This window comes from Mobula hypostoma, chromosome 19 (genome assembly GCF_963921235.1).
Source record: "Mobula hypostoma chromosome 19, sMobHyp1.1, whole genome shotgun sequence".
NCBI classification, from domain to species: domain Eukaryota; kingdom Metazoa; phylum Chordata; class Chondrichthyes; order Myliobatiformes; family Myliobatidae; genus Mobula; species Mobula hypostoma.
Window position 1 is genome coordinate 52,753,955 of NC_086115.1, and position 18,874 is coordinate 52,772,828.

The 18,874-nt window shown below is 37.8% G+C and overlaps 1 protein-coding gene across 1 annotated transcript in view; it reads right to left on the bottom strand.

Moving 5' to 3' along the window:
• Positions 1–3,182: 3,182 nt before the first annotated feature.
• The window catches only part of LOC134358662 (deleted in malignant brain tumors 1 protein-like), an 85,737-nt gene continuing 70,045 nt past the window's right edge, over positions 3,183–18,874 (bottom strand). The window contains exons 31-42 of the mRNA XM_063071116.1: positions 18,146–18,172; positions 17,904–18,026; positions 16,525–16,548; positions 15,298–15,309; positions 14,407–14,551; positions 11,790–11,998; positions 9,970–10,117; positions 7,920–8,128; positions 7,096–7,271; positions 4,822–5,222; positions 3,752–4,023; positions 3,183–3,667 (exon numbers count right to left, since the gene is read on the bottom strand). Coding sequence (XP_062927186.1) covers positions 3,771–4,023; positions 4,822–5,222; positions 7,096–7,271; positions 7,920–8,128; positions 9,970–10,117; positions 11,790–11,998; positions 14,407–14,551; positions 15,298–15,309; positions 16,525–16,548; positions 17,904–18,026; positions 18,146–18,172 — 1,727 coding nt within the window. The 3' untranslated portion in view covers positions 3,183–3,667; positions 3,752–3,770. The remainder of the gene's footprint in view (positions 3,668–3,751; positions 4,024–4,821; positions 5,223–7,095; positions 7,272–7,919; positions 8,129–9,969; positions 10,118–11,789; positions 11,999–14,406; positions 14,552–15,297; positions 15,310–16,524; positions 16,549–17,903; positions 18,027–18,145; positions 18,173–18,874) is intronic.

Sequence of the window (18,874 nt, forward strand, 5' to 3'; positions counted from 1 at the left end):
GGACAAGGTGGGCTTAAGGACCCATTTCTGTACAGCTATAAGACGGTATGACCATCTATCTTTCTAGTCACCTGATACAGCTACTCGTTGGCTTTCAGTGACTTGTGTGTTGAGATACTTAGATCCCTTTGAAAACAAATATTACTCAACCGCTCACTATTTTAAAAATTACTCAGCTTTTCTGTTTTGTGTACTGCATCGCATCTTGCTATTCATGCTGCTTCTCTCTACCCCCTTAAAGCCCTCTATTTGCCTCCACATCCCCACACACAATCCCATCCGATTAATATAATCAGCGAAACTAGAAATAAGACATTTGGTGTTGTGCAGATCATTATCATAGATTGTTTATAATAAATCGTTGGGGCCAAATTGAGCCCTGTGGTACCACCATTGTCACAGCTTACCAACCAATAACCATTTTTTCCAATCAATGTCAGCATAATATCCCTCTTTAACCATACTGGTCAATACTTGTGTGGGACCTTAGGAAAAGTCTTCTGAAATTGCAAATTCACTGTATTGAACTGATGGAGGTCCTAAGCCAAGCATTAAACTGCCTGATTTGTATGACACTCTGTAAATTCTTGGGAATCTTAAGGAACAATCCATAGAACATTACCTTATTTATTTATTTATTGATTGATTGATTGATTGATTGACTGAGATACAGCACGAAATAGACCTTCCCAGTCCTTCAAGCCACACTACCCAGGAACCCCGGATTTTACCCCGGCCAAATCACGGGACAATTTACAACGACAAACTAACCTACCAACTGGTACATTTATTTATTTAGTAATACAGCTCTGAGTAGGCCCTTCTGGCCTTGTAAGCCACACCCGCCCCAGCAACCCCCGATAAACCTGATCAACCCTAGTCTAATTACAGGACAATTTACAATAACTAATTAACCTACTAACGTCTTTGGACTGTGAGAGGAAATTGGAGCATCCAGAGAAAACCCATGTTTTCCACTGGGGGGACGTACAGATGACAGTGGAATTGAACTCCAAACTCCAATGCCCCAAGCTGAATAGCATCGACTAACCACTATGCAACCACCGTGCCTAATTGTTTATTATCGTTGTCACCCTTACTTTACACTTTGCTCCCAAGTCCCTCAAATTCTTTTTAGCAGAACTTCATTCCGGCTTCAATGGTTGCTCTGAGGAGCAAATGGACAGTTTCCATTGGGACTTCTGATTCTAGATGCAGGGTGCATCTACCTCTAACTATATCAGCCTAGCAACCAGCACAGTCCTTTTCACTACCTCCACTTGAATAGATCCGACACCATAATGAATAATTAGCTTACTCAATTTTCTGAGGTCCTTGGTCTCATCCACAGAAGTAGGAGGTATTAGATTAGATTATCTCATACCAGTTAGGCAATTTGAAAGACTACTTTCTTGTTCCCTGGTCACAATTACTATGATATGAGGAGGGCTGTAGAGGCCAAGTCACTGGATATATTTAAAGCAGAGTTTGATGACTCTTGATTAGTAAAAGGTTATGGAGTAAAGGCAGGGGAATGGGATTGAAAGGGAGTAATAAAGCAGCCATGATTGAACGATGGAGCAGATCTAATGGGTCGAATGACCTAATTCTTCTCCAACGTCTTATGGTCTTGTGCTCTAGAATAAACTGAGAAAATAGATTAAAAGCCAACTCAAAGTTGGCCGCCATTTAAGGAGATATTTTAAAATCTGTATTGCACTGAGGAGGAATACCTCCAGAAGAAGCATGTACCATTTGTGGCATCCTAAGAAAGTTAAGGATGATACCAAATTAAAAGAAAAGCTATGTAAAATTGCCGAGAATAATGATGGGTCAGAGGATTGGAAACTTCTCTGAAGTCAACAGACAATGACCAAAGCAGGAAGAAGAAAGAAGAAAGACAATAATAAGAATTAATATTATGAGACAATAAAAGATTCCACAGGTAAGCAAAAATTGAGAGTGTACTTCAAGTAAATATTGGCCCTTGAAAGATGGACTGAAGAATTAATAATGGGAAATAAAGATAACCACTGAAAATCTAAGCAATTAATGGAGATTAGTCTTTATACTAGAAGACACTGAAGATAGGAAAACCACAAAGGTAATTCTCCCATTCAGGGAAAGAGAGAGGTAAAATGCAGGAAATCAGAGACTTTTGGGGGAATGGTGGAATTTATTATTTATATGGTGCGAATAGCATATTTAGAATATCATAATTCAATCAAGTAGAGCCAATTTGATTAAGAACAGGAAATTATGTTTCACCAACTTGCAACTCAGGTACCATTAGGACACAGAAAAGGAAGTATCAATTGGAAAGGATGAAGAGACTGAATAAGGCAAACTGTGGTAAGGCAAGCTAAGAGAGGAATGTGAAGACTTGTTAATTGCCGGTGACCTGAAACATTAACAAGTGTGACCTGATGAGTGTTTCCAACACTGCGTTTTTAATTTTATATTAATAAAATGAAGTCTCAACACATGCAATTGGGAAGAAAGCACGTCAGTGCCTTTGCTTCCTTCGTAGTTTGTGGAGATTCAGCATGACATCTAAAACTAACAAATTTCTATACATATGTAGTGGAGAATGTATTGACTGGCTGCAGAATGACCAGGTATGGAATTACCAATGCCCTTGTATGGAAAATCAAACAAAAGGTAGTGGATTCAGACCAGTACATCACAGTAAAGCTCTTCCAACCATTGAGCACATCTACATGAAACATCACTGATCCCCACCACCCGGATCACACTTCCATCTTGCTGCTGCCATCAGATCAAAGGAGCAAGAGCCTCAGGACTCACACCAGCAGGATCAAGAACAGTTACTACCCCACAGCTATCAGGCTCTTGAATAAATGCAGATAACTACACTCACTTGCCCATCCATTGAGATGTTTTCACAACCAATGATCTTAATTTAAGGACTCTTTATAATGTTATCTCACTATTTATTGCTATCTATTTATATTTGAATTGCACAGTTTGTTGTCCTCTGCACTGACTGATCTTTCATTGATCTTACTTACTTACTATTCTATAGATATGCTGAGTAAGCCAGCAGGAAAATTAATCTCAGGGTTGTACATGGTGACATTATGTATATACATTGATAATACGTTTACTTTGAACTTAGAACTTTAAAGTAAAAAACTGACCAGGTTGTGTCATGCTTTGAAAATGCTTTATTGTTCCACTTTTTAATTACAGTTAATGTATTTCTTTGCAATGAATTAATGGAAATAGAAGCAAATGGACAAGTAATTTTAGTTAAAATTTGTGTTCTAATTGGGAGTTATAATAAATGACATATGTTCATAAATAATCTCAAGAACCAAGTTAATTGCTTAGGATAACCTTAGAGATAACTTTGATCATCTTTTGATATTTGTGCATGTAAGGTTGCTGTATAATTAGCTTGGAGTGTTTTGGATCTACTCAGGTCAACAATCAATTAAAAGCATCACTTCACAGTAGAATTCCACATAAAATGTAAAAGATGTTCATGAAAATGTTTTTTTCTTTTTCTTGCAGATTCCTGAATTATTCTATCACAGTGGCATCCAGTGGTGAAACAACTCCAAACAGAACCAGCAGAGGCAGGATAAATGGTAAATTGGATTGGATATTTGTCTGTTCAGCCTTGTCCGCATCTTTTCCAGATCTGAAAGATATTACAATTTAGTACTTCCAAGGCCATATCTATGCAAAAGGAAAAGCTGCTCAGAAAATACCATGTTTGTTTCACCTGAATTTTCATAATATCATTAATCTCCTTTGAGTTCAATTGGTCCCAACGTAACATCAGTATTTCCCTTTGAAGAAACTGTGGCCCTCTTTTGCCGAGACATGCACCCACGGTAGCAACGGGAGGAGTAATCATAAGCTTCACATATCACAAGTTCACAGCGCAGGTAGACTGAGGAATGTGCGTTCAGGAATTTAAAGGCACTGAATTGGAATCGTGCGATGTTGTTGGCTGGTGAGGGCAATGTGTCATACGTCTCATCCCTCACACACCTATAAAACAAATATTTCAAGATTAATTCCTTTAATGAACTTAGGCCAAAGCATAGTTCAAGATTCAGGATTTAAGATTGTCATTCTTCGGTACATAAGTGTAAAGGAGAACAAAATGATAGTTACTCCAGATCTGACGCAGCATAAAAACATAATAAGCATAAAGAACACTTTACAAAAGGAGGCAGAGTACAGTGTCATGATTAATCTTTATAAAATTGTCCACTCGTTTTCCCTAACAGGTTCTTTCTTCTCGCCCTTGATCTTTCCCATCCACTTGGCTTCACCTATTATCTTCCAGCCAGCCTCTTTCCTACCACCCCCCCCCCGCCCCACATTTTTATTTTGGCATCTTCTCCACTTCCTTCTCAGTCCTGAAGAAGGGTCTTGGGTTGAAACGCTGACTGTTCATTTATTTCCACAGATGCTGCCTGACCTGCTGAGTTTTCTAGAATTGTGTGTGTGTTGCTTTGGATTTCCAGCATCTGCAGACTTTTTCATGTCTATAGAATACTGGGTTGGATTGAGCTGTAGAAACATAACCCAATTCTGAAAAGATGTAAGGATTAGGAAAGGATGCAGCAGGGATTTATATTATTGATTCCAGGAATGAAGGACTTGTGTTCTGAGGATATTCAGGAGACAGCAAGGTTGTTCTCCTTGAACAGAGTGGAGGAGGCTGCAAACACATCTGCTGACTAACTTAACAACATATGTGCATAGCGGTCATCTTGTTATAATTTGTCACCTTGGATAATTAGGTAGGAAGGTTACTTTTTAAAGTTTAGCCAAGCTTACCCATTCTTGATGAGATAATAGGTTATTGATGGCCAGCTGAAATTATATGGCGATGCAACGCAGGTATCCACAAAAACTTTAAGACGGGCATCAGAGCTGCTCAGGTTAACCTGTACGAAAAGATTCTGTAGGAGATCCACGTAGTAAGGTGAATCTGACACTGGTGTGGCAAAGAGTGATGATTCATAGAAATTCATGCTGGCTCTAAACATGCCAGATTCTGTTAAATTATGAATTATTTCAGGTGCTGAGTTTTCATTTGCCACATACATGACCTTAACCATCGTATCCTGTTGCATTTCACAGCCAATATTAATCTGCAGGTATTGCGTACGAACTATAGTGGAGTCAGAAGGTGAAGATCGGATGGTATTGGAATAAATGATGCTGCCATTGTTTACCTAAGAGAGCAAAATTCAAATATTTTTTAGAATTCAAATACTTTGTATGATGAAGTATTTTTCTATAATATCAACGAGCTAGTTTTCTGCAATTAAGAAATAGTATAATTATGGCAAAAATGCAATTTATCAAGAGAAAAACCAGCTGTTCCCTGTGCCTAAACACACAATTTCAAAGCTGAGAGACTTTAAGGAGGACAACGATGTGTAGAATCTTGTATTTTTAATTTATAGTAGCAATAAGAATAGAACGGCATCAATATAGTAGCAAAAGAGAAAAAAAATAAACAACTTGTGAAAGTGACTACTGATGATGCTTTTTCAACTATCCTGTCCAAGTGTGGAAGTGCAGTTCCAGAAAAGTATTCATAACTATTTGACAGTCAAGAATTGGGTAAGACTAGGTCTTAACCAGACTTAAAATATTCATGTAAACTGCTAGAATGAAAAATAACCTCCTTTTCTTGCCGCTGCAAAAAGGTAGAGGCAAGAAACAAGACACCAACACATTAAAATGAGAATTAAAATGTAGAATTGTCGAAGAAAAAAATGTTTGGATCTAATGGCTATTTTATAATGTATGTGTTTGAAGTGATAATATGAAAGGATACATATCCATTCTACTGAGAAAAAAAAAGTTATTGAGAGTGTAAATGTAATAAAAATTGATCTTTCTGAGGAAGTAGATGAATGTGAAGTTGAATAGAAAGAAGAAGAGTAGGGGGAACTCATTGATGTAAAGAAGCAGTGAAGACCACTAACACAACACACACAAATTGCTGGAGGAACTCATTCGACCAGGCAGCATCTATGGAAAAGGATAAATAGTCAACATTTTGGGCCGAGACCCTTCGTCAGTCTTGAAGAAGGGTCTCAGCACAAAATGCTGACTGCCTACTCTTTTCCATCAATGCTGTCTGGCCTGCTGAGTTCCTCCAGCATTTTGTGTGTGTTGCTTTGGATTTTCAGTATCTGCAGATCTTCATGAGTTTGAGACCACTAACACAATGGGATCAATGGAAAACAAGTTGAAGAATAACTCAAATTTTGCCAAAAGATAGATAGATTTCAATAAAAGTGGTCAAGATCAGAGTTAGGAGAACATTATCTGAGAAGATTTGGCACAGTCACATCTTCAGATGTTCAAATCATTTAATTCAAAAATTCACCTTAGTCCGAGAGCAGAAGGGTCATGCCAAGATCAAAAGTAATAATTAATTTCAATGTTACCAATTGAATATACACTCAGTGGCCACTTTATTAGGTATAGGGGAGGAACCTGGTGTTGCCTTCTGCTGCTGTAGCCCATCCACCTCAAGGTTTGATGTGTTTGCATTCAGAGATGCTTTTCTGCATACCACTGTAGTAATGCATGGTTATTAGAGTTACTGTTGCTTTCCCGTCAGCATGAATCAATCTGGCCATTCTCCTCTGACCTCTCTGATTAACAAGGCGCTTTTGCCCACAGAACTGCATCATTCTCTGTAAACTCTAAAGACTGTTTTGTGTGAACACCCCAGCAGATCAACAGTTTCTGAGGTACTCGTTCCACAATCACTTAGATCACGTTTCTTCCCCATTCTGATGTTTGGTCTGAACAACAACTGAACCTCTTGACCATGTCTGCATGCTTTTTTTATGCAATGAGTTCATTCCACATGATTGACTTATTAGATACTTGCATTAATGAGCAGGCGTACCTATTAAAATGGCCACCTTGTATATTACTTCAGAGTTTAATCAAAGGCAAAAGTGTAGCATTGAATGAATAAGAGAGATGATCTTAAATACTTTTACAACTACTTTGTCATGAGGAATGGGAAGTTTGTTGTATTTGTTTTGGAACCAATCTTCCCACAACTTTTTTCTTTACCTCCCGTATTGTACCACATTGATCAAGTGGTATTGTGAATTCCACTTTATCAGCTGTTATTATTGGCGTGCAGCTTTGGTCATTCAAGTGGAGACTGGACTCATTAAAACCCAGAATGCTGAGATACGATTTATCAATTTTTGCATCCATATAATTTGTTGAACAGGTTAAAATTGCTAGAAAAATTAAAAAAAAATAAGCTTAATCTCATGAATCCTACAAATTAGATATACAAGTCATTTACTTATTTATTGACATACAGCGCAGAATAGGCCCTTCCGGCCCTTCGAGCCACACCACCCAGCAACCCCCCGATTTAATCCCAGCCTAATCACAGGACAATTTACAATGACCAATTATCCGACCAATCGGTACGTCTTTGGACTGTAGAAGGAAACCAGAGCACCTGGAGGTAACTCACGCAGTCATGGGGAGAATGTACAAACTCCGTACAGACAGCAGAGGGAATTAAACCCAGGTCACTGTTACTGTAAAGCATTGTGCTAACTGTTACGCTACTGTGCCACCTGTTTTCCCATGTCTTCCAACTGTTTCTGCCTCATCTGCACAGAGTACCACACCATAACTACCTGAGGTGGACCATGGCTCTCAATTATGAATAGCAAATGGATTTCCAATGTATCAATGGATTTCAAATGTATAAAAATAGAATGTAATGTAGTAAATTTTCAACTGGCTATTTTTAAACTTTATGGCTTTGTTTGTTGTAAATGCTTGTTAAGGTAATTTAAATGCCTAATATCCTTCAATTCCTAATTTCTCCAGTAATGCAATTTTGAGACAAGTATTTTAATAAAGCTAACCGTAATTGCTGGGCAGAGTGTGGTAGCTTGCAGTGAAGCCACGTCTGGTTACACTGCCATCTGTCCGGAAATAAACTGTCATACTGTTGGATGATGATGTGAAAGCCGAATTTGGCTCATGGCAAAACTTGGCAAGCAGAGGAGAATTTCTTGTAGGTCCATCATACACTGCAACAAAATCATACGGGCAACTTGATGGAGCCTCGAGCCTGTCAAGAAAATAACCAGAGTTAATAAATAGGGCAAAATAGTTAAAAAAGAGCAGAAGAAAAAAAACTGGCTAGAGTTTGATACTCAGTCTATTTCTTCAGTATATTTGTATTAGCAAAAATTTTTAACATTTTCACGTGCAAAATCACTTCTCGAATCCTTCAAGGTGAATCAGCATTTGCCAGAATATTATCCAACTTCTCCTCCGATTACATCACAGCCTTCTTCCTTCCCAAATATTAATATACTGCTCCTTACCTTTCTACTCTCAAATCAGATTAAATAGCTTCTTTCTATACTGAATATGCCTCCTGATATTAACTCCAACTTCGTGATATAACCTAGCATAGAATACTTAAGGCTACATATGTGGATAATAAGGTTCATGCCAGCTGTGTGTACAGCAGTCCAATTAGTCCCAGTATTCCCCATTTTCCCTTATGTCTGTAATTTTTCTTTTTCTCGCCTGGCTGTCCAATTCCCTGATGAAAGCTCACGTTGACTCACTTTCCATCAGTGAGATCAGAATCTAAGACGCACGCTTGTTAAAAAAAATCTTTACTTCACATACTCACTGTAACTATTACCCATCAATCTCTATTTTCCAATCATTCCCTTATGAGATCAATTTTGTTTGTTTTGAAGTGGGGGGCTTCGGGGCTTTGATTTCTCTATCACTCATTCTATGGGGTTCTTGTTTTGTGATGTCTGTGAGTTTCAGGATGTTTTTTGTATACATTCTCTAATATTAAATGAACCCTTGAGCCTTTAATATATTCAAACCAACTGTGATCTTTATTCTAGATTTATTTCATAGTCATAGTCATACTTTATTAATCCCAGGGGAAATTGGTTTTCGTTACAGTTGCTCCATAAATAATAAATAATAATAGAACCATAAATAGTTAAATAGTAACATGCCAGTAAATTATGAAATAAGTCCAGGACAAGCCTATTGGCTCAAGATGTCTGACCCTCCAAGGGAGGAGTTGTAAAGTTTGATGGCCCATGAATTCTCTAGTCACCATTGTAAGATTCAACCTCATCTCACCACCTCATTGGTCCAGCACCACCCCCCCCCCGCCAGAGAATAGTCCAGTAACGTAGCATTCATGCTACCATATCACTTCTGATTGGGTTATCCTCAAATCCAGTAGTTTTCTAGGCAAAGAACATGCATAATTAATGAACAGTTACCACATTCAGATCAGTTTGTTTTAGAAAGGGTGGGTGACATGAAAAACAAAACTACAGGACAGTGTACTTAACACTAATCATATGATCAAGACTAAAACCTCTAGTTAAAGAAGTTTTGGCAGGGCAATTAGACACATTCAGAGAAATCAAACACAGTCAATATGCTTGGTAAAAGTGGAGAGTCCTAAGTTCCAACACAGCTTCTTTTGCACACAAATTCAAATGGTTCATCCCATGTTCAGAAAAAGTTACTACCCCTCAACCATCAGGCTCTTGGACCCAATGAGATAACATCACTCAACTTCATTTATCCATCACTGAAATGTTCCCACAACCAAGGAACTAACTTTTAAGGACACTTCATCACATGTTCTCAAGATTTATTACTTATTTATTTATTTAATTTATTTATTTATGTATTTGCACATTTTGTTGTCTTCTGCACTCTGGTTGAACATCCCAACTGATATGGTCCTTCATTGATTCTGTTAATGGCTATTGTTCTATAGATTGATTGATTATGCCTGCAAGAAAATGAATCTCAGGGTTGTACATGGTGACATATATGTAGATTGATAATACATTGACTTTGAACTTCATAAAATAAAAATTATAAAGAGAAGGTGACAGCAACTTCACTTACTCTAAGTCAGTGATCCGCAAATATATTACTTTTGAGCTGTTTGTTCTTATGTACCAAGTGCATTCTGCGCTATTTGGATACAAGTTTGGATAATTAGGACTCATAATGGATCCAAAGGCCTCATCAAGGAAACCTCCACACGAATAACCTGTGACCAATAAGGAAATGGATATGTCTAGGTAAGAAAATATAGTAAAAATATTTTTTCTTTGTCTTTCCCTTAAAACTTTCTTTACATTCATTGTTCAATTCAGTTACTCTTCATTGCAATAATTTTCTAAAGCAGCCGGTCAGCATGTCCTACTGGTGATTTACTGAACCTTGACAATGACAATTCCTGGTCTCAATGAATCATTAGATTGCTTCTAATTTGGATGCTGTGGCCAATCATAACATCCTTTTCTGTGCCCTTCTGGAGTGGAGGTACTTCAAAAGGGTATAGACTCTGGGAATTTCCTATCTTAAAATCACACTTATTGACCGGATGGGATAAACTTGCCACATTATAACTTATAAATGCAAGAAACTTGTACATTGCAACTTCCCTCATTTTTTTTTTTACAGCTGCAGGAACCAACCATTGCTCCGAGGAGGAATTTATTTATTTATTTATTTTTTTACACAGCCTGAAAATTGCATGGCATTTTAAATGTTTTTTTTTGTTATATGCATATCAAACAAACACAAACCGCAATTCACAACACAAACTATGTCAAGCAAAAAAAACAACTGGCAGACTCAATGGCAAAAGTAAAATGTTTTGACTAGATGGTGTTGGTGTTCAGCGGGCTAGTGGTTTATTAACAATGAGCTACCAACTTCCATTCTGTGTTTACTAATACAAATTGTAACACTATTGTAACTTGAAACAATGGCAATGTAAATACGTTGAAGCTCTAAAATGTTTCAAAGTTAAGGACATTGTACTTTTATTATTTATAAAATTTGTGGATTAGATTCATTAACACATAGTTACAAGGTATTTCACAATTATATTAACATAGATTTCAAAATTTAAAATGTGCATGATTCCTTCTTCTCCAGCCCTTGACCTTTCCCACCCACCTGGCCTCACCCATCACCTTCCAACTAGCTTCTTTCCCCCCCAACCCCCCCATCCCCTCCACCCTTTTTATTCTGGCATCTTCCCCCTTCCTTCTCAGTTCTGAAGAAGGGTCTTGGCCTGAAACATCAAATGTCTGACCCGATAGAGGTGTGCAAGCTGATGAGAGGCATTGATCATGTGGATAGTCAGAGGTTTTTCTCCCCAGGGCTGAAATGGCTAGCATGAGAGGGCACAGTTTTAACGTGCTTGGAAGTAGGTACAGAGGAGACATCAGGGGTAAGTTTTTTACACAGAGAGTGGTGAATGCATGGAATGGGTTGCCGGTGACGGTGGTGGAGGCAGATACGATAGGTCTTTTAAGAGACTCTTAGATAGGTATATGGAGCTCAGAAAAATAGAGGGGTATGGGTAAGCCTAGGTAATTTCTAAGTTAAGGACATGTTTGGCACAGCTTTGTGGGTCAAAGGGCCTATAATGTGCTGTAGGTTTTCTATGTTTCTATGTCTCTTCATTTCCATAGAAGCTGCCTGATCTGCTGAGTTCCTCCAGCATTTTATGTGTGGTCCTAAAGCACACTAGGCATTCGCAAGGTTCTTGATTACAATTATAATTTCTGCAGTTATCTCTTTTTTGAATTTTTGGATTTTTTGAATTCAAAAATATAAAATGTTTTAAGGCAACTTAGGTTATAACATGATCCATTTCCTAATCTTTCTAGTATGGAACTTTGAATAAGTAATTTCAGAAAGCTCACCATTATTGATGGGCAGAGAGCGGTAATTTGCAGCGAAACCACGTCTAGTTACGCTAGAATCTGTTCGAAAATGGACTGTCATACTGTTGGATGATGATGTAAATGTTCCATTTGAAGCACGGCAGAGTTTTTCAAGCAAATTATAAGATGTAGAAGGTCCGTCATATATTGCAACATAATCATAATGACAACCTGATGAAACTTCCAGGCTATTAAGAGAATGATGACAGTTTGAAAATGAATTTCACAATAATTTTTATTTATTTATTAATTAACTTTAACAAAATCAGACAATGATGGATGCTTCTACTTTTAAAACAATTGCAGAAATTATTTGAGTAACTCTGCAAAGGACATAAAATTATAGAGGATTACCACACAGAGACAGGCCCATCTAGTCCATGCCAGTCTGCTATTTTGCCTGGTTCCATTGACCGGCATCTGGACCATAGCTCTCCCATTCTCTCATCTACGTACTACGCTTAAACGATGTAATCAAACCCACATCCACCACTTCCAGCGTCAGCTCATTCCACACTCGCCCCAACCTCTGAATGAAGAAGTTTCCCCCTCAGGTTCCCCTTAAGTATTTCCCTTTTCACCCTAAACTTATGTCCTGTAGTTCTAGTCTCATCCAACCTCAGTGGGGAAAGTCTGCTTGCATTTACCCTATCTATACCCCTCACAGTGTTGTATACTTCTGTTATGTCTTCCCTCATTCTCCTGCCTTCCAGTGAATAAAATTAAATGTTTCCAGATAACTCAGGTCCTCAAGACCCGGCAAAATCCCTGTAAGTTTTCACTGTGCCTTTTTAATCTTATTGATATCCTTCCTGTAGGTAGGTGACCAGAACTGCACACAATATAGATCCCACCAATACAACCTCAACATAACAAAGCAACTCTTGTACTCAATACTCTGAGTTATGAAGGCCCACACCATAAGAAAATACTGGACTACTCCTGGATATCCATACCTTCTGGAGCATGCATTATGATACCATTTATCTTCTGACAAAATCTAACAGACTTATTCATAAAATCAATCACCTGACTTCCCAAGTTTATAAAGTGTATACTCAACTATAGATGTGATTTCAACTCACATTACACACACAGTTGTTGTAGTTGTTCCTATGCACACCTTGTGGTGCATTGGGTGGCAACCTTGCTGTTACTTTAGCATTTTGTCTGTTTTGTACACGGCCGAGTTGCTAGCTCGATGCTCAACCCAGCACGGATGGAAAGCCTGCAAAGGGCCACCAGTTGCGAACTTGGGACAACTTGCCTCGAAGTTCAGTGCGGATGCCATTATGCCACCGGCCAGCTAATCCAACACTGTCCCCACACACAATAGTTTTGCATTCATAGTAAATTCCTATTATTCAAGTAAGTCTGCTTCTCCTCTACATGGAATAACATTTTTCCATGCGTGTCCTTCAATTTTCTGCTCTTAATTGAAAATACATAGCTTCCTTACACACTAAATATGCCTCGTAATATTTACTTCATCTTTGAGATGCATCTTGGCATTTAAAGAAGAAAGAATTGTTATGGCCCAGGTTCATGTCAGTTCATTCAATTCCTTTGCACTTTTCCCCCTTTATCTATTCCTGCAGTTTATTTTTCTATTCTGAAAGCTGAGAGTGACTCAGTTTCCAACACCTTTACAATCAGTGATATCTGAAACAAGGCAAACTGCATAAAAAAACTTCGACCTCACAAACTTGGTATAACTATTGTTCCATTATTCTGAATCTATATTCCTAAATCATCCCCTTATGGGATTAGGTTTTCTCAATTTACAATGTCTAAGGCCATCATAATCTGTATTCCAGATTTATTTCATTCCATGAATTGCTCAGCTGACATTTGTAAGGTTTTAATGCTCATTTCCAACACACTCGTAACTTAACTACCATAACATTTTTGATTTGACTGTTCAGTTCCTTCACTTTCAAGGAATACCCATAACCAAGAGTATTTCTTTTGCATTCCAGAATAGATTTTCACATTGTTTTCAGAAAGAGGAGGATGGAACCAAGCCGGAAAATACAGACACAAGAAAATCTGCATACGCTGGAAATCCAAAGCAACACACACACACGCACACAAAATGCTGGAGCATCTATAAAAAGGAGAAAATAGTTCACATATTGGGCCAAGACGCTTCATCAGGACTGGAAAGGAAGGGGAGAAGTCCGATACGAAGAGTGGGGGGAGGGGAGGAAGAAGTACAAGGTCGCAGGTGATAGGTGGAACTGGGGGATGGAGATGAAGTAAAGATCTGGGAAGTTGATTGTTTAAAGAGATAACGGGCTGTAGAAAAGGGGAAAATACAGAGCAGTTATTAATATCTATCATAGGGAAAATGCGAAAAGCTCTTATAAACGTGTTTGGACAATGCCCTTGAAAAAAATTCAAGAAAATCAAGCAAAGTTAACATGGTTTTATGAAAAGGAATAAACATATGATTCGATACAGCTTAAAAAGATTGATGGCAGGAATGCATTGAGGTAATCTGAATCAGTCAAGACACAATAGTTACTTGACAACATGAACCTTGAAAGTACATATTTATAAAGTTAAAAATGACGGTGAAATCATTTTCACTTACTCAATGTCAGTAAACCACAGATCTATTATATATCTATGGCTCACTCTTATGTACCAGACGCAGGTGTCAGAATTTGAATAGCTGTATGGATAGCCAGGACTGAGGAAAGATCCATCAAGATTATAGAGATAACCTCCACATACACCTATGAACAATAAGGAAATACATACGTTGAGGTGAGACGATAACTAGTAAAAATAAACAACTTATTTTGTCTCTTTGCTAGTATTTGCCACCAATTTTCTTTCCTTCTGTGTTCAGGCAAACTGCCGTTCACTGAAATAAGCTTCTGCAACTGCCCGTCCACCTCTGCTACATGTTGATCTAATCCTGAATGTTTATATCCTTCCAATTACAGTTTCTGGTCTCGATTAATCCTTATTTTACCTCTGTTTCTAATCTGGACATTGTGGTCAATTCTAAAGCACATACATTTGCCCTGCTGGAGTTGGGATGATTGAAAAGAAAGTCACGTAGGATTTTCATTTTTTAAGATGTCAGCAGCTGGTAGGACAAGACAAACTTGCCACATTGTAAGGCATTTATAAGTGATAAAATGATAGATATATATTGGTGGCTCCTTATTATATGACAATTGACATTACTGTAAATAAACCCAGTATCCTCTAGTTCATTGTGCTTCATATGCATGTGAACCACACAACTTCCTGATGTACACTATGCCGTACCAAGGTTAGTAAATCTAGTTAGAAGTGCTTTGAAGTTATTGTCAAACTTATATGTTTTTAAGCAATTTAAATCTGTAATGTGTTTCCATTTCAAATGATGAAAAATGCAAATTTGTGAGGAACAATTTCACAAAGCTCACCATCACTGATGAGCAGAGAATAGTTTGAACAGAAACCACGTAGAGCATTTGAAATTAGTTACCTGTTACTGGTTCTGTAAAGAAGAAAAAAGATTAAAATCAGAAAGATAATTTACCATATATAATAATAAAGTATTTTTGACAGGGTATCTATTAAAGAGTGCAAACCATTAAAGCTTTAACATTTTAATGCTCGTTTTGCCCCGACAGATCAAGGTCAAAATTTATTGACACAGAATTCAGAAGTTCTAATTACATTACCAAGTCCTGTTTCTACATTCCTTCAATTCCTCTTCCACACGTCCAATCTAATATTGAATGAAGATCCAAATTTTGTCTAAGTCATTCAATTTTGAAGTGAATTATTCCTCCTCAATAATGGTTTCTAAATCTCACTCTTTCTTTAATTATTTCACTTGTTCTCCACTCTGGGGTGTCAACTGCTGGAAGCTCTTTGCTTCCATCTACCCTGCATCATTGTTTCATAAGCTTAACCAATTCCATGAGCACACTCTGCATTTTCAATTGTGTAAATCACAAATAATCAAATTATTTAATGATTACTTTGCTGCTCATTATCAATGATATGATACTATTTCCTCCAGTTACCCTGATTAAAGGAGAGCTGGAGCACTTCTCCTAGCTCACAAAAGTACCCAAAGGAGTTGTGGCAGTGGTGAGGTAGCTGAAATGACAGTGGTCAGAAACATGAACTGAAGTGAACTTCTACAGCATCTTTCACCTTGGCATCCCATAACCTCAAATAAAAGAACATAATGGAAAAGAAGTAAGACCCAGCAACATTGCCCCTTGATCGAGTCCTGCCATTCAATAAGATCAAAGCTGATCTGGTCTGAGACTCATCTCCACTTTCCTTCATGTTTCCCATAATGTTGCTGATCGAACCAGAAAAATCTAGTTACACTCAGATAAAGTGCATCAAACGTCACATTCAATGCTTCCATGAATGAACAAAACTGATTTTGTACAGCACTAGAACCATTAACTGAATAATGACTCTTTGGAAACAGTCACTGAGACTAATAACTCATTTTTCTGTCATGTATCAAACTCAGATTTAGATTCAGCTTGATTTTATTTATCACCCGTACATCGAAACAGAGTGAAATGTGCCTTTTGTGTGAACAACCGACACAACATAAGGACTTGCTGGGGGTATTCTGCACGAGTCCCCACATATTTCAGCACCAACACAGCTTGCCCAAAGTGCAAGGGTTAACTGAAGCAACCCATGAACATGTTTGAACAGAAATATAAACTGAACTGACCTGTTGTGCTAATTCCACAGTACCCTAAAGAAAAACACATACAATTTGTTTGCATTGTTAAACATATTTGATCAGTCTTCTTCCAGTCTTACTCACAGAAATAATAAATAGGTAAATGATAGAAATTAAATGATCAATGAAAGCTATGATTCACATGAATGAACACATTTATTTTTCTCTATGTATTAAAGTAAGAGCACTGTTAGCAAACCCAGCATTTATAGTCAATCCATTTTTTGCTTTTGATAGTGTGGTCATCAGCCACCTTCTTCAGCCACTGAGCTACAGCAATAATTCATTGAAAGGTTTGTTTCCGTAAGTTGTACAGGAATATAAATATATTCCACTAAAAATGTTGTTCTGTCAGAATTTACTTCCTGCCTGGCACTGCTAGATCTTATCCTTTCTCGATGGAATTATCCTCACATTAAACACAATGCCAAAGAAAGGCATAGTTCCTTGGAAGTGGCTACACAGGCTGAAAGTTTGAAAGAATGCTTGCTTTTATTAGTCAAGGCATTGAGTTCAAAAGTCAAGAGGTTATGCTGCAAATTTATAGAACTCTGGTTAGGCCACATCTGGAATATTGTGTACTGTTCTGGTCACCCGACTATAGGAAGGGTTTTGAGGCTTTGAAGAGGGTTCACCAGGATGCTGCCTGGTTTGGAGGGCATGTGCTATCATGAGAGGTTCAATAAACTTGGGCAATCTTCTTGGGAGAACTGAAGGCTGAAGGGAGATCTGATAGAGAGTTATAAGGTTATGAGAGGCACAGATAGCGTAGACAGGCAGTGTCTGTTTCCCAGGGTTGAAATGTCTAGTACCAGAGGGCATGCATTGAAGGTGAGATGGGGTAGGTTAAAGTGGATGGGAGAGTTAAGTTTTTTTACTCAGAGAGTCGTGGATGCTTGGAATTCTCTGCCTTGTGTGGTGATAGAAACAAATATATTAGAGGCTTTTAAAAGATGTTTGAATGGTAACATGGATGTAAAGAAGATAGAGGGATGTTGATATCATGTAGGTATGAGGGATTAATGTTTGGATGTTATTAATTTGCTTTTTAGCTGGTTCGCACAACATTGTGCACTGAATGGTGTGTTCCTATGCTGTACTGTTCTATGTTCTATGATGCATGAGAACAACATCAAAACCCTGCGGAATATGTCGAAATGCCGGGTGTTCGTAATTGAATTATACCAATGGCAATGTTATTGATTACATTCTATACGGCCAGAAAATTCCTTAGCACCAAGATCCATCTGTACTGAGTTGCCAGAATAATTGGCCATGAGTGATATTTTGATAATTTTGTAAGCCTTGTTATAATTATAATTTCATACATATTTAAGGATTAGTTCCCTTTTTAAGTATTTGCTTACCATAATCGATGTAAGCACAATGGTCACAGAAATCAGGACAACAGCGGCCATAATACTGGCAGCTGGAATCACAGGAACATCCGAATGAAGACCCCCCACAGTTGTATCTGCAAGAACCATACCCTGTTGTAAAGAGAATGTTAGGTTAAAGATTGAAGGCAGTTCAAGATTTACAATTTTGATGTGAAGGTATTTTATATTTTTAAAGGAGGATCAATATATTCTCAAAGATTGCTGATTACCTGTTGTCTCCCATATCGGCGTTGACACTGTAAAAATAACATAAATAAAGGCAGAATCATTTATTTCTGTTGAAACTTCAAACATCTATCAAACTTTCTTAATAGGAAAGAAATACAGTAGAAATGACCGGGCGAGGAAATATCCATTCATTGGGAATGTGTATATTGAAGATGGAAGTCTGCCAGTCTGATCTATGCACAGCTAGGAAGTGCAAGAGAGAGATGCCACAGTCTGCCTTTCTCAGGTGGTCAATTAATCTCCTTAGCTTTGAATGCTGTATCTAATAATTGACGTGCTTGTAATACTTGATTACAATCATAATTGATAATAATATTGATGTGCTTGTGGTACTCAGCAGCTCTCACTGTCAGGTCAGTGCAAGGTAAGTGTTATTATTTCACATGTAAAATGGACTTGATTTGTCTTTGCACAAAATTAACAACTACCTCTCTTTTCTCCAGTGCTACTTGTGGAGCTAAGAAGAGTTTTCAGTCTGTTAGTTATGTCCCGAAAGGAGAAGGACAACAGGCAATTCATGAGGACTGAATTTCCACAGGTGCAATTTGTAAATCATGTTTCTAAAGATCATGATGTGGGAACTTTGGGAAAGTGGACCTACAATATCTTTTCAATAGTTTGCTTGCACTCTTCCATGACTCCTCTGACAATATCATGGTACACTAGTGATTCACTGCTAATTACAGGTGGCACTTTAAATTTGATCAGCT